We start from the raw sequence: 14,694 nt of genomic DNA on the forward strand, positions 1-14,694 counted from the left end.
CTTGTGCATCGACTGAGGGCGCTGCACCAGCAGCGTGGGACGCAACATCCATGGTTGACCCTGACCAATGGAGGGCCTCGAATAGCTCTAATCAGGGTTTTATAGAGCTGCGTCGTTATCTTGCAGTTTTTGAACTCAATCCCCTGACTAATGAAGGGCAACACCTTGTTCACTTTCTTAACAGCCCTTTAAAGAAATCATTAATTACTTCTGTATTTCTGTGAAAATTACTGCATTTAACGTTGATGTGCCCTTTGTTGCAGGAGCCCGGCTGCTGGAATGGAAACACATGTTCCTGTTATTTTTCTTGATTTAAACAGTAAGTCCTTGCCACCGACACATAAAACAAGAGAAATTAACAAAAAACTGGTAGCTTGCATCAAGTCAGTGAGCACTCTTAAATTTTTTTTGGCAAGTACTCTGTGCTTTTATGGGCAAATGTGTAGAACTTGCTGGAATTAATGAGTGGGGGACATTAATTTTCATTTTTCTAGATTCCAGTCACTGTTTATATGCTGCTTTAGGCATGGTAATTTAAGAATGGGCTCTGGAGATTAGATTGGTTCCAAACTATGGGGAAATCTTGAAAATTCCAAGTTCTTACTCCAATCCTTAGTTTGTTTCCATGAACTACTGGAAAAGTGCTTAAAGTTTTCCGCAGGCTTGTGCCAGGGGGAATTTGAATCCACACTTTAGACTTTTTTTTCCTACTTGAGGCATTTCCAGAATTAATATTTCCCGAGCTAATTTCTCCCTTCACCCACAGGGCAGGGGTGCATTAAGCTTTCTTCTTGGTCTCAAATGCCATTTGCTCTAAGTCAGCTTCTTCATTTTTAAATGAGTGGGAAGAAGACAGAGTAATAGCACAGGATGGGCCACGCAACCCAACTCACCCTTGCCAAATAATTATCTGATCCCATTTGCCTATCATTGGCCCACATCCCTCTATTTTTCCTATCCATGTACATGTCTTTTAAGTGTTGTAATTGCATGAGCCTCGAGCAACTTGTTCCGTATTTTCACCAGATTCTGCGTGAACAAATTGCCTCCTAAGTTCCTTTTGAATTTTTCCACCCTCACCTTAGATCTGTGTCCTCTAGTTCTTGATTCCCTTACTCTGGGGGAAATAGTCTATGACCATTCTCCCTTTCTCTGCTGTATATAATTTTCTAAGGCATTGGAAAGCTGTCTTCTGGAAAGTGCTACAGGGCTGTGAAAACAACAACTGCACACCATCTTAAAAGTTTTTCCCCTGGGCAGTTAATCTGATCAGCCATTCTATTCATTCCCCCCCCCCCCCCCCCCATCAAATACATCAGTCACTGTAAACACTGTAACCCACATTCTATAATGCTGTTTACATTGCAAGTACGTGCTGGTATTTATGCACATTTTTATTTCATATTCAATTAACCTCTAATTCTATTTTAATATAATTCTTTATTCTTCATTGTTGAATTTTTTTGTTGTATGTCGCGCCAACACACTGCAGCAAATCCCTAATACACATAAATGTATATGGTGAATAAAATAGATCCGTGATCAAGCCAGTGCCCAAGTCCTTTAGTGTGTAAGCTGGTAGGCTAGTTCTGAATTCTGGACAAGAAAGAGGAGTGGAATTAATTGAGGAATGATGTAGCTATCAATATAAAAGGCAAACTTATTGTTCCTCATAGACCTTGTGCTTTTAACTTAGCTATTGATTATTTGTGCTGTATCTCTGTTTCTCTCTGCTCTTTCTCATACCCACCTTTAGCAAATGACTTCAGCTCCCAGGAAGATCTTGACGGACCGGAACCTGGTGGTCTGGATGCCAGCCTTGTAGATGAAGATGTCGATGAAATTTTAGAACTGCAAATTGCAAAGCATCATGATACAGAGGTGATGTAACTTTATAACACCTTTAAAATGCTGAACCTTTTGTGTTCATCGTGTAACCTCGTGATCTGAAAATGAAGTGCTCCTCAAAACGTGGGAGAAAGTTAGGTTGCAGGAAGTAAAAGGCAGGAAACTTGAGGGATTAGGGAACGTCGGAGGAGAATCATGAAATTGACATCAAGAGTTGGAATCAAAAGGGAACAGGAATCATCTAGTTTTGTGATGTGTAGAACCAAGTTTTGGTTTTATTTCAGAAAAAGAATTTTATGACAGTTGGAGGTCTTTCATTGTTATGGATCATAGATAAATAGATAATTTATTGATCCCAAAGGAAATTACAGTGTAGCATTACAAGTGCAGAGAGATATAAATATACAAATATTAGAAGAGAAGTAAGAAAGAATAAAAAATAAGTTAGCTCAAACAGTCTATCAGGAGGGTGTTGTCATCACTTCCCCGGCTATAGGTGGACTCATTATAGAGCCTAATGACCAGGGGTAATAATAACCTTGTATAGCGCTCTTTGGAGCAGCGCAGTTGTCTTAGTCTTTTACTAAATGTGCTCCTCTGGCCAGCCAAGGTGGCATGTAGAGGGTGAGAAACACTGTCCAGAATTGCCAGGGTTTTCTGTAGGGTCCTTTGTTCTACCACAGCCTGCAGTGTGCCCAGTTTGACTCCTATGTTTACAGATATTTTTAATCTTTCCCTCTCCCAGTGTAGAGTGCCCTCCTGCTTCAAATCATCCACCATTGTCCCTGTACCAAAAAAGACCAAGGTAAAATGCCTGAACGACTGGCATCCTGTCATGCTCACCTCAATAATAAGCAAATGCTTTGAGAGGCTGGTCAAGGATTACATCTGCAGCATGCTACCACCCAAACTGGACCCCCTACAATCCATCTATCAACACAACCAGTCGACAGATGATACAACAGCCACTGCTCTGCATACTGTTCTTACACATCTGGAGAAGAAGGATGCCTATGTGAGAATGCTGTTCTTGGACTACAGTTCAGCATTCAACACCATAGTTCCATCCAGGCTTGACAAGAAGCTCAGAGACCTCAGTCTTGACCCTGCCTTGTGCAGCTGGATCCTGGACTTCCTGTCAGGTTGCCAGCAGGTTGAAAGAGTGGGCTCCCTCACCTCCAACCCTCTGACTCTCAACACAGGAGCCCCTCAGGGCTGTGTACTGAATTTCCTCCTTTAATCCCTGTATACCCATGACTGTATCGTTACTCACAGCTCCAATCTTCTAATTAAATTTGCCGATGACACTACATTGATTAGCCTTATCTCAAACATTAACGAGGTGGCCTACAGGGAAGAAGTCATCTCTCTGTCACAGTGGTGTCAGGGAAACAACCTCTCCCTCAATGTCGCAAAAACAAAGGAGCTGGTTGTGGACGACAGGAGGAATGGAGACAGGCTAACCCCTATAGACATCAATGGATCTGGGGTTGAGAGATGAACAGCTTCGAGTTCCTTGGCATCCACATCACCGAGGCCCTCATGTGGTCTGTACACACCAGCTATGTGGTGAAAAAGGCACAACAGCACCTCTTTCAGCTCAGACGGTTGAGGAAGTTTGTATGGGCCCCCAAATCCTAAGAACTTCCTACAGGGGTACAATTGAGAGCATCCTGACTGGCTTCATCACTGCCTGGTATGGGAATTGTACCTCCCTTAATCGTAGGACTCTGCAGAGAGTGGTGCGGACAGCCCAGCACATCTATAGTTGTGAACTTCCCATGATTCAGGATTTTTACAAGGACAGGTGTGTAAAAAGGGCCCGTAGGATCATTGGGGAGCAAAGCCATCCCAACCACAATCTATTCCAGCTGCTACCATCTGGGAAGTAGTACCACAGCATAAAAGCCAGGACCAACATGCTCCGGGACAGCTTCTTCCACCAGGCCATCAGACTGATGAACTTCTGCCGATTTGAGTGTACTCTATATTACACTGACTGTTCTATTTATTATAAATTACAATGATTGCACATTGCACATTTAGATGGAGTTGTAATGTAAAGATTTTTGCTCCTCATGAATGTGAAGGATGTAAGAAATAAAGTCAGTTCAATTCAATCAATAATCAGCTTATTGAGCTTGTTGGCATCACTCATCTTGATGCCATTGCCCCAGCACACCACCGCATAAAAGATTGTACATGTCCATATAAAAATAATTACAAAACCAATCACAGAGTCTAATTTTTTCTTTTAAATTGTAAGCATGCAGAAGAATAGAATTAATGGAATTGGGATTGGGTTTCCTTTATCCATTCCTTACTTACACCCAAACGATAATATGCTATGTTCGGCACCGCTGTCCAGCTGAATCAGGAGCAGGCTTATCACTGGTGTATGTCGTGAAATTTGTTTTGCAGCAGGGGTATAGTGCAATACACACAAAAAAAACTACAAATTAATATATGTATTACAAATATTGCTGTATAAATTACATATATAATAGTATTTAAAAAAAATTTTTTTTTATTTAATTGCATTTTTAAGTAATTACAAGTATGGAAAAAAAAGTATATGTCCCTTCCCCCCTCCCCTTAACCCCTCCCCCCTAGTTTCCCTATATAAAAAAAGAGAAATTAAGAAAGGCTCTGAAGATGAAACAATTGGTTACTTGGGGAAAGAAATAAATATATATACTAAAGTTATTAAGAACTCCATGGAGCATGTGGAGACCTTCCAACAACCAGGCACTCTTTCTTTCTTTTTTTTTCTTTCTTAATTTCTCTTAATTTATAGTATTTTTGTGTATTGCACACTACAGCTGTTACCACACCCCCACCCACACACACAATCCCACCCCAAAAGCATCAAATGTGTGTCTTCAGGCTCCTGTACTCTGTAATGTTAGTATTAAGAAGAGAGCATGCCCTCTATTGAGGGGTGTCCTTAGTGATGGAGGCACGCCTTCTGAAGATATCTTCAATGCTGGGGAGGTTCGTGTTCATGATGAAGCTGGCAGAGTTTGCAACCCACAACAGCTTTTTCTAGTTCTGTGCAGTGGCCCCTCCATACCAATCAGGTTAGAATGCTCTCCACGGTACATCTGTAGAAATTTGCAGGAGTCTTTGATATACCAAGTCTTCTCAAACTCATAATGAAATATAGCCACTGTTGTGCCTTCTTTGTAATTCTATGTTGAACTTTGGAGATGTTACCACCCAGAAACTTAAAGCTGCTTGCCCTTTCCACTGCTGACCCTTCGATGAGGACTAGAGGGTGTTCCCTCGACTTCTCCTTCCTGAAATCCACAATCGATTCCTTGTTCTTTTGTTGTTGTAAAACCACTCAACCAGTTGATCTACCTCACTCCTGTACACTGTGAAATTATTCCTTGTTTAATGCACAGGAAGACTTATTGTATGTATTTGGTTTGCTTATTAATATTTTGAGTTATTTGTGGTAAGTATAAACAGAAAATGAGAGAAAACTCTTTGTTGGAACTCTAACATGAAACATTAATTCTTTCACTTTCCACTGATGCTGTATTTTGAGGATTGTCCATTTTTATCTCCGATTCCCAGCATCTGCAGTGTTCCGTCTTGCGCGTGGTAAATACTGCTTATTTTTGTTTTGGAATTGCTGCCAATAGGTGAAAGCAGAGGCTTCGTGGGACTCCAATGTCCATGACTGTGCGTCACTGAGCAAAGGAACACCAGCTGACGAGCGTGTTTTCCTCATCGTGAAGGCGGCGGTGAAGCTGAGTCATCCTGCCGACATGCAGCTGGTGCTGCGTAAGCGCATCTGTGTGAACGTCTATAGCCGGCAGGTACAGTCAAATCAACGGGTCATGATAACATTGTAGCAACACACGCACCGTGCTGGAGGAACTCAGCCGGCCAGGGAGTGTCTATAGAAAAGAGTACACGCAACATTTCCTTAAGACACAGGAGCAAAATTAGGCCATTCAGCCCATCGAGTCTGGTCCACAGTTCCATCTTGGCTGATCCCAGATCCCATTCAGCCCCATACACCTGCCTTCTCGCCATGCCCTTTGATACCCTGACCGATCAGGAAGCTATCAACTTCCGCCTTGAATATACCCGCAGACTTGGCCTCCATCGTAGTTTGTGGCAGAACATTCCATAGAATCACTACTTTCTGGCTAAAAAGAATTCCTCCTTACTTCTGTTCTAAAGGGTTGCCCCTCAGTTTTGAGGCTGTGCCCTCTAGTTCTGGATACCTCCACCATAGGAAACATCCTGTCCACATCCACTCTATCTAGTCCTTTCAAGATTCAGTAGGTTACAATGAGATCCCCCAGCATTCTTCTAAATCCCAGTGAGTACAGGCTAAAACTACCAAACCCTCCTCGTATGTTAACCCCTTCATTCCAGGAATCATCCTCATGAACCTCCTCTGGACTCTTCAATGACAACATATCCTTTCTGAGATATGGGGCCCAAAACTGTTGAACATATTTCAAGTGTGGCCTGACTATGTCTTATAAAGCTTTAGCATTATCTCCTTGCCCTTGAAATAAATGCCCACTTTGTGTTTGCCTTCTTTACCATAGACTCAACCTGTAATTAACTTTCTGGGAGTCTTGCACAGACTCCAAAGTCCCTCTGCACCTCTGATGTTTGAACCTTCTCCCCTTTTAAATAATAGTCTACACTTTTGTTACTTTTACCAAATGCATGATCATTTCCCAACACTATATTCCGCCTGCTTTTTTTTTACCCATTCTTCAAATTTGTCTAAGTCCTGCTGCAATCACATTGCTTCCTCAGCACTACCTACCCCTCAATGTATTTTTATATCTTTGGCAAACTTTGCCACAAAGCTATCAATTCCATTATCTAAATCATTGATAAACAATATGAAAAGTAGCGGTCCCAATACTGACCCCTGAGGAACACCACTAGTCACCGACAGCCAAACAGAAAAGGCCCCCTTTATTCCCACTCGCTGCTTCCTGTCTGTCAGCCGTTCCTCTGTCCATGCTGGTATATTTCCTGTAACGTCATACGATGTTATCTTGTTAAACAGACTCGTGTGGCACTTTGTCAAATGCCTTCTGAAAATCCAAGTAAATGACATCCACTGCCTCTCCTTTGTCCACCCTGCTTGTTACTTCCTCAAAGAACTCTAACAGATTTCTCAGGGAAGATTTTCCTTCACAGAAACCATGCTGATTTTGACTTATTTTATCATTATTCTCCAAGTACCCTGAAACCCCATCCTTAATAATAGACTCCAACATTTTCCCAGCCACTGAGGTTAGGCTAACTGGCCTATAATTTTCTTTCTGTTGCCTTCCTCCCTTCTTAAAGAGAGGAGTGGCATTTGCAGTCTTCCAGTCCTCTGGAACTATGCCAGAATCAAGTGATTCTTGAAAGATCATGAAGTCCTGATGAAGAGTCTTGGCCGAAAAGTCGACTGTACTCTTCCATCGATGCTGCCTGGCCTGCTGAGTTCCTCCAGCATTTTGTGTGTGTTGCTTTGATTTCCAGCATCTGCACATTTTCTCTTTCCATGATAAAATTGTACTTCATTATACTTGGTGAATTCAGTGGTGTGCTGGCTAATTTCCTACTGTGGGAGAGTCTAGGACCGGAGGACATAGTCTCAGAATACAAGGATGTCCTTTTAAACAGGGGGTTCCCAACCTGGGATCCACAGATCTCTCAGTTAATGGTAGGGGTCAGTGGCATAAAAAAGATTAAGAACCCCTGCGTTAGACAGAGGTGAGGATTTTGTTTTTTGTCTGATGGTAGTGAATCAGTGGAATTCTTTGCCACAGATGGCTGTGAAGGCCAAGTTATTGGTTATATTTAAGGCAGAGTTTGTGAAATTTTTGATTATGGTGTCAAATATTGTGGGGAGAGGACAGAAGAATAGGGTGAGAGGGATAATAAATCAGCCATTATAGAATGGCAGAACAGGCTTGATGGCCTGAGTGCCTTAAATTCAGATCTCATCTCTTAAGGTCGAATTTAAATTTAAAAAATTAAGACTGATTTCTCTAGTGGCTGTATTTCCTAGTATGAATTACTCTTGGTTAAGGGATTGGAAAAGTCTGCCGTAAATACTCCTGATTGATGGCTAGTGGCCATGTCGGAAAGTCTGCTGGCGGATATTAATTTGAGTATATTGAGGGTTTAATCTGTAACTTTGTTAGCTTTTTTATTTAATTTTTTAAATTTAATTTTTGATTTAGTTTATTCTTTATAATTATTGAATGTTGTTGATTTTTGTTGCATGTTGTGCAATGGCCAATGCACCACAGCAAATTCCTAATATACGTAAATAGAGTTGTTAAAATAATACATGGAAAATATAGTTGATCCTCGATGACCAACGCACAAAGATGCTGGAGTAACTCAGTGGGTCAGGTAGCACCAAATCAGGGAGATGGACAGTTAATGCTTCAGCTCAAAGCCCTTCATCAGCTCCAGATTAATCAGGTGTCCTGAAGAAGGATCTTGACCCTAAACGTCAGATGTCCACTTCCCTCTATCAAGGTTGCCTGACGTGCTGAATTCCTCCAGCTATCTGAATATTGCTCCAGATTTTCAACATCTGCAGTCTCCTGCACCTGCACTAATTCATGACCTGGTTCTGTTGGTCCTAATGAGAAAAGTATCAGGAAACTTGTTGAAACTTTGTGCTGGGAAGTTGTACGGTTCTGTATGTTTAAGCATTACAGACTCCATCTGAGGACTTTGGGTCAATCAAACATTGTAAAATCTGGGGTAGTTTCATACACTCCATAATCAGGCAAACGATAACCCTAGTTCAATAGATTTTATTTGGTGTTTCAGTTATGGTGATGGGTTCTGCCGGAGTGGTACATGGCTAATCCAGAGCACTAGGAGCATAGCATTGGGGTAATTTGCCCCTTAACCTTGATCTGGTAGGCTGGTGTGCAATGTACTGACATGCCACTTATACCAAGAAATATCATTACAGGGTTTTGCACAAAATTTCTTGAGAAGAATGTCCCACAGAGGTACACTGAATGCATGTGGAGTGACATTTGAGATTGTCTCCAATATCCCAGAGGTATTTAAACATTGTGTTTCTGATGATATTTCCTGAACTATTTTTAATGCTCTTTGTATTAATGGACTTTTACTAATTTACTAATATTAATATTGTACTGATTTTCTGTCTGGAATGACTTGATAACCTAGCAGCTAGCCCAACACTTTACAGTGTGAGCAGTAAGATCGGGTTTAAGTTCGCCCACTCTCTGCAGGAGTTTGTCATGTCCTTGTGGGTTTCCTCCAGGTGCTCCAGTTCCCTCCCACATTCCAGAGACGGGTTAGAATTTAGGAAGTTGTGGGTGTCGAGGTTTCTCGTGCCCCACAAACAACCAGGAGACGCAGAAGGTTCTTCAAGAAGTATTAAACTTTAATTTGCAAATCAAAGCTGAGACAGTCATTGAGCTAGTCGCTGATTGCCCACCGACCCTTGTACATAGCATTTTTTATAGCAATCTCCTGGTTTAGTTGCATTAGCATATCCAATCGGTCTACAGTTGCGTATCACAAGTACATCCACCACTATTGTTTATACCCATTGATTTAATCATGTTCTAATCTACATCTCTTAGCTAGCCTCTCATTAACACACCATTGTCTTCTACATTCTTAAGATTTCATTCTCCTACTAAATTGGATAACGTACATAGCAAATAGCAAACTCGAAGCTGACTACATAGTTTTGGTTACACAGCAAACAATGCAACTTTTATACTCCAATATGGGCAAGCCCATGTTGGCACTGCCCAGCACAATCCTCGCTGTACAAAATGAAGCACTTTGCTGTATGTTTTGATGTACATGTGACGAATAAAGCTAATCTTAAAATAAAGTCCATGGTAATCATTGAAAGAGGGTCTTTGGGAAGGCTGGTTTAACGCAAGTGAATTTACTAAGTAAACCGGCGGCTGCCTGTGAGGTATGTGACGATCATTTACTCTGGAAGTCAAGCGGGGAAATTCGAAGCCCTTCCCCACTGATCTCCATCTTGGTTCTTATCCCTGCAAGTGGAGGAAGAGCCTCACCTGCCCATTCACCTCCTCCCTCACCTTCGTTCAGAGCCCTGAACAGTCCTTCCTGGTGAGGCAACACTTCACCTGCAAGTCTGTCACAGTCAGCTACTGCTTCTGGTGCAGCCTCATCTACATCAGTGAGACCCATGTAGATTGGGCATCCGCTCTGTCTGTAACGAGCAGAATTTTTTTGGTGACCAACCATTTTAATTCCAATCCCCATTCCCCTCCTATTCTGCCATGTCATTACATGGCATTCTGTGCTGCCACAATGAGGCCACTGGCAGGTTGGAGGAGCAACACCTCATAGTCCGTCTGGCAAGCCTCCAACCTGATTGCATGAACATTAATTTCTCTTACTTCCCCCTTCTCTCGTCCATTCCCCACTCTGGCTCTTCTCACCTGCCTATCACCTCTCCCTGATGCCACTCCTCCTTCCCAATTGTTGATTACCCCTCTTATCGAACTACTTTGTGCTTACTCACTCCTTTGAACAACTTTCTGTTAGATTTCTTCATTTTTGCGAGTCTATGAAAAATATTTATTCCTTCTGGCCTCTCCAGGAAGTTAAAGTCTGATGTTACTGCTGGTGGTGGTGTCCATCGTGTCCAATGATAACTGGAAACCTGTTGTATGGGAGAGTTTTTAAAGTGGAAAAAGCCGGGGTGCTGGGGCAGTTCCTATCCAGTGGCACAAACAAGTGTGTCAAACTGGGGTGTTCTTTGGATGACCATGAGGTCTTCTGTGCCTCGTCAGGCCTTTCTCTCTCTAATGTACAGAATGTTACATTACCGCCTTCCTGGCCATTGGATCTCACTGTAGTCTCATTCGCCCAGTCTGCTGGAGCTGACTCTCATGCTAGGACAGGTGCATGTCCCTATCTCACCATTGTATGAGGCCATCAGCTACCCTTGCATGATTTAGCCCACCTGTCAAAGCGGTGTACCGGGGTGTGGCTACTGTCACATGCAAACAGCTACTTGGAGCCATGGGTGAGAGCTGAGTGTTCAGTGGGGACCAAAGGTGAGTGATCTGCCTCTGGATGGACATAACAAGCCCCTTCATTAGAGGTACTACCCCATCATAGACATACCATACTCCCCTGATGATCCTGGTATCAATTCATTAAATGTTCTCCAAACCTTCGTATCTTCTGACTTCCCCATTGTATTCCAGCTGTGGGAGGACTAGGAAGTATTCAGTAAAGCTTTAGTATACCTCTTAATCCTTTCCAAGATGAACTAATCCTTACTGTTTCAGGATGCTCAGGCATCTGAAGACCGTGAAACCCTGGCACGGATGGCAGCAGAACTGGAAAATGCGGAGTCTGCTGAGAAGGAAGCCTACATTGAGAAATACCTGCGCAGTGTACTGGCAGTAGAGAACATCCTTACACTGGACCGCCTACGCCAGGTGAATGTCAATGATAATGTCTGAAACACTTTAAACTGCTGTTCATGACTTCTTCTGTTGTTGTTTCTACTTCAGCATTTTCATGATGTGTGCAGGTAAGGAAGGTTAGAATCCAAACCAGATTTAGCATTAAGACAAACAAGGTATTAAATATCTTACTTGCAATTTTGTGTCATTAGAAAGCAGTTCTGTAAAAATAGATGAACTACATTTTCATTAGGTTTAATTGTTTGTTGGTAATTTTTTTAGTATTTTTAAATCAATATGCATTTCTGCAATCCTGAAATTTAAGGGTGTGCAGCAATAATAATAATTAATATTTTCAAGTTTAACCGGCAGGTAATCACCCATTTCATCAGATTCTGCCTTTGCTAGAGTCTGCAACTCCCAAATCAGCCTCGTCAGCCACCTCAAAAGTCCATGATAGAGCAGAAGCAACAGTTCTTCAATCCTATAGAACTATCTGAGAAAGGAGCACAAAGGTAGTACAGACAACCCTGATGAAGGGTCTCAGCCCAAAATGTCAACTGTTTATTCCCCTCCATAGATGCTGCCTGATCTGTTGAGTTCTTCCAGCATTTTGTCTGTGTGGCTCAAGTTTTCCAGTGTCTCTTGCGTATCTGTGAATCCATCCATTATGGCCTTCTGTGTTACAGAAATTCATCCTTCCAGTATTCACAAATCACCATCAAAAATTTGAGATGTAGAATATGACCTTCTCCCACAAAATTGGTGTGAAAAGGAAATAAATCAACAGGAAATTTGGTAGGTGATGACCTGGCCTGACAGGAAATTGCAACACAGACCAATTTCTAGGAACACAAATACGAGGGACTTCTGTAAGGTTTATGTTTTGGCTCAGAGACCGGTGGAAGGATTTCACTGGAGGTATAAAGAAACTGCTTGATAAGCAGTTAAAAGAATAATTAAAAGTGATGTTTAATGTTAAATCTGTTTCATGAGTTTGAGCTGAGCAGAGATTAAATTAGAAGTGAACCTGATTGTGCATCGGTGTAGTTGTTGATTTAAAAGAAAATATCTGGAGTGTATGAACTTTATTTTCTGCAAATTGTTTTTGTTTATTTTTAAATGCTCTAAACTGTTAGCTTCCACTGCAGAGCACTATTATTTAAAGGGACACAAACCAGACTGAACAGGAAGGCCTATTGTCTCTGCCTACTCCTGCCCCACTGAATTCACATCCTCAAACAGCTATTCCAGTTTTTCCTTTTGGTTCTGTCCCATCCCTTCCCTTTCCACCTGCATCAGTAACACTTCTCATGCTCTCAATCTGCTCAGTAACTCGGTTCCCTGGTCCTGACCGCCTCATTTTCACCATGGGTGCTTAGTCCTTTTGCACCTCTATCCCTCACCAACATCTCCTCCATATCCCAAACATCCACGCTCACCCCATCTTCCCACCGACTTTACAGTGATAGAATTCCTCTTGTCCTTAACTACCACTGCACGAGCCTCCATGTGCAACACATCCTCCTCCACAACTTGCGCCATCACCAAAGGGATCCTTCTACTAAACATATCTTTACCTCCAGCTCCACCCCCTCCACTTTCTGCAGGAATTGCTCCCACTGCAATTCACTTGTCCATTCATTCCTCCCCATTAATCTTCCTTCCGGCACTTATCCCTGGAAGCAGCCTAAGTGCTACACCTGCCCGTTTGCCTCCATTCAGGGCTCCAAACAGTCCTTTTAAGTGGGGCAACACTTCACCTGCGAATCTGCTAGGGTCATCCATTGTGTCTGGTACACCTGATGTGGCCTCATTTACTTTGGCGAGACTGGTCATAAATTGGGGGATTGTTGCGTTGCGCAGCTCCGCACCATCCGCCAAACTTTCTAATTCTGATTCCCATTCCCTTTCCGACATGTTGGTCCATGGCCACCTCTTGTGCCGGGATAAGTCACTCTCAGTGTTGAGGAGCAACACCTTTATTCCGCCCGGGTTGCTTCCAACCTGATGGTATGAATTCAATTTCTCCTTCAGGTGAAAATGTTTTCCCTCCCCCCCCCCCCACCCCCCCACATCCCTCTTCTTCTATTCCCCACTCTGAGCTTGTACCCCTTCTCACCTGCTTATCACCTTCTTCTGGGTCCTCTCTTCCGTGTTCAAGTGTTCACCAAATGACTTTCATCTCCAATCCCATTGAAGGCACTAACTACACACACAAAATGCTGGTGGAACACAGCAGGCCAGGCAGCATCTATAGGGAGAAGCACTGTCGACATTTCGGGCCGAGACCTTGCTTCTCCCTATAGATGCTGCCTGGCCTGCTGTGTTCCACCAGCATTTTGTGTGTGTTGTTTGAATTTCCAGCATCTGCAGATTTCCTGGTGTTTGCTCTTTAAAGGCACTAACTTCTGTTTTTATTGGAGTCATTGTTTGGATTGTCCACTTACTTATTAATTTGTCAGCATTCTACATTTGTACATTAGTTTGTCCTTTTGCAAGTTACTCTTCTGGTAATTTCTTCCATTTCCTATTCTGGCTCCCCTCTTACCCCTTCTCTTCCACTCACCTGCCTGTCACCTTCCCCCTGGTGCCCCTCCTCCTTCCCTTTCTCCCATGGTCCACTTGCCTCTCCTATCAGATTTCTCCTTCTTCAGCCTTTTAATTGTTCCACCTATCACCTCCCAGGGTCTTACTTTATCTTCACACCCCCCGCCCACCCTCCTTCCCCCACACTTGGCTTCACCAGCTTGTACCCTTCCCCTTCCCCCATCTCTTTTTTTCCCTCCTCCTTTCATTCCAGTGCTTACGAACAGTCTCAGCCCAAAACATCAACTGTTTATTCCTCTCTGTAGATGTTGCCTGACTTGCTGAGTTCCTCCAGTATGTTGTATGTGTAAATCTGGATTTCCAACATCTGCAAAATCTCTTAGGTTACTCTTATCCTGATTAAGCTAGAAAAAGGAAAAAGAAGGATCTGTTTTTGCAAGGGCATCAAAACTGCCACAATTAAGAGTCATAAAGCACTACAGTACAGAGACAGGCCCTTTGGTCCTTCTAATACGTGCTGAAACATTAATCTGCATAGTCCCATTGACCTCACCCCTCCCATCCATGCATCCAAATTTTTCTTGAATGTTGAAATTGACCCTGCATCTACCACTTCTGCTGGCAGCTTGTTCCACACTCTGAATGAAGAAGCTCCCCCTCAGGTTAAAGGTTTCCTCTTTCGCCATTAACCCATAATCTTAGTGGATAAAGCCTACATTGGTGGATGTTGTGTACTTAGATTTTCAGAAGATCTTTATCAAGGTGCCACACATGAGGTTGCTTAATAAGCTAAGAGCTTACAGGAAAGATTCTATCATGGATAAAGCATTGGCTGATTGACAGGAGGCAAAGAGTG

The 14,694-nt window shown here is 42.7% G+C and overlaps 1 protein-coding gene across 2 annotated transcripts in view; it reads left to right on the forward strand.

Annotated features, from left to right (window-relative positions):
- The window catches only part of LOC140730856 (kinesin-like protein KIF13B), a 274,790-nt gene that overhangs the window by 229,347 nt on the left and 30,749 nt on the right, over positions 1-14,694 (forward strand). For both annotated transcript variants that reach the window (XM_073051815.1, XM_073051816.1), the window contains exons 29-33: positions 264-319; positions 1,757-1,881; positions 5,499-5,675; positions 8,822-8,914; positions 11,169-11,321. In XM_073051815.1, the coding sequence (XP_072907916.1) occupies positions 264-319; positions 1,757-1,881; positions 5,499-5,675; positions 8,822-8,914; positions 11,169-11,321 (604 nt within the window). The remainder of the gene's footprint in view (positions 1-263; positions 320-1,756; positions 1,882-5,498; positions 5,676-8,821; positions 8,915-11,168; positions 11,322-14,694) is intronic.

This window comes from Hemitrygon akajei, chromosome 7, assembly GCF_048418815.1.
Source record: "Hemitrygon akajei chromosome 7, sHemAka1.3, whole genome shotgun sequence".
Taxonomy (NCBI): Eukaryota; Metazoa; Chordata; class Chondrichthyes; order Myliobatiformes; family Dasyatidae; genus Hemitrygon; species Hemitrygon akajei.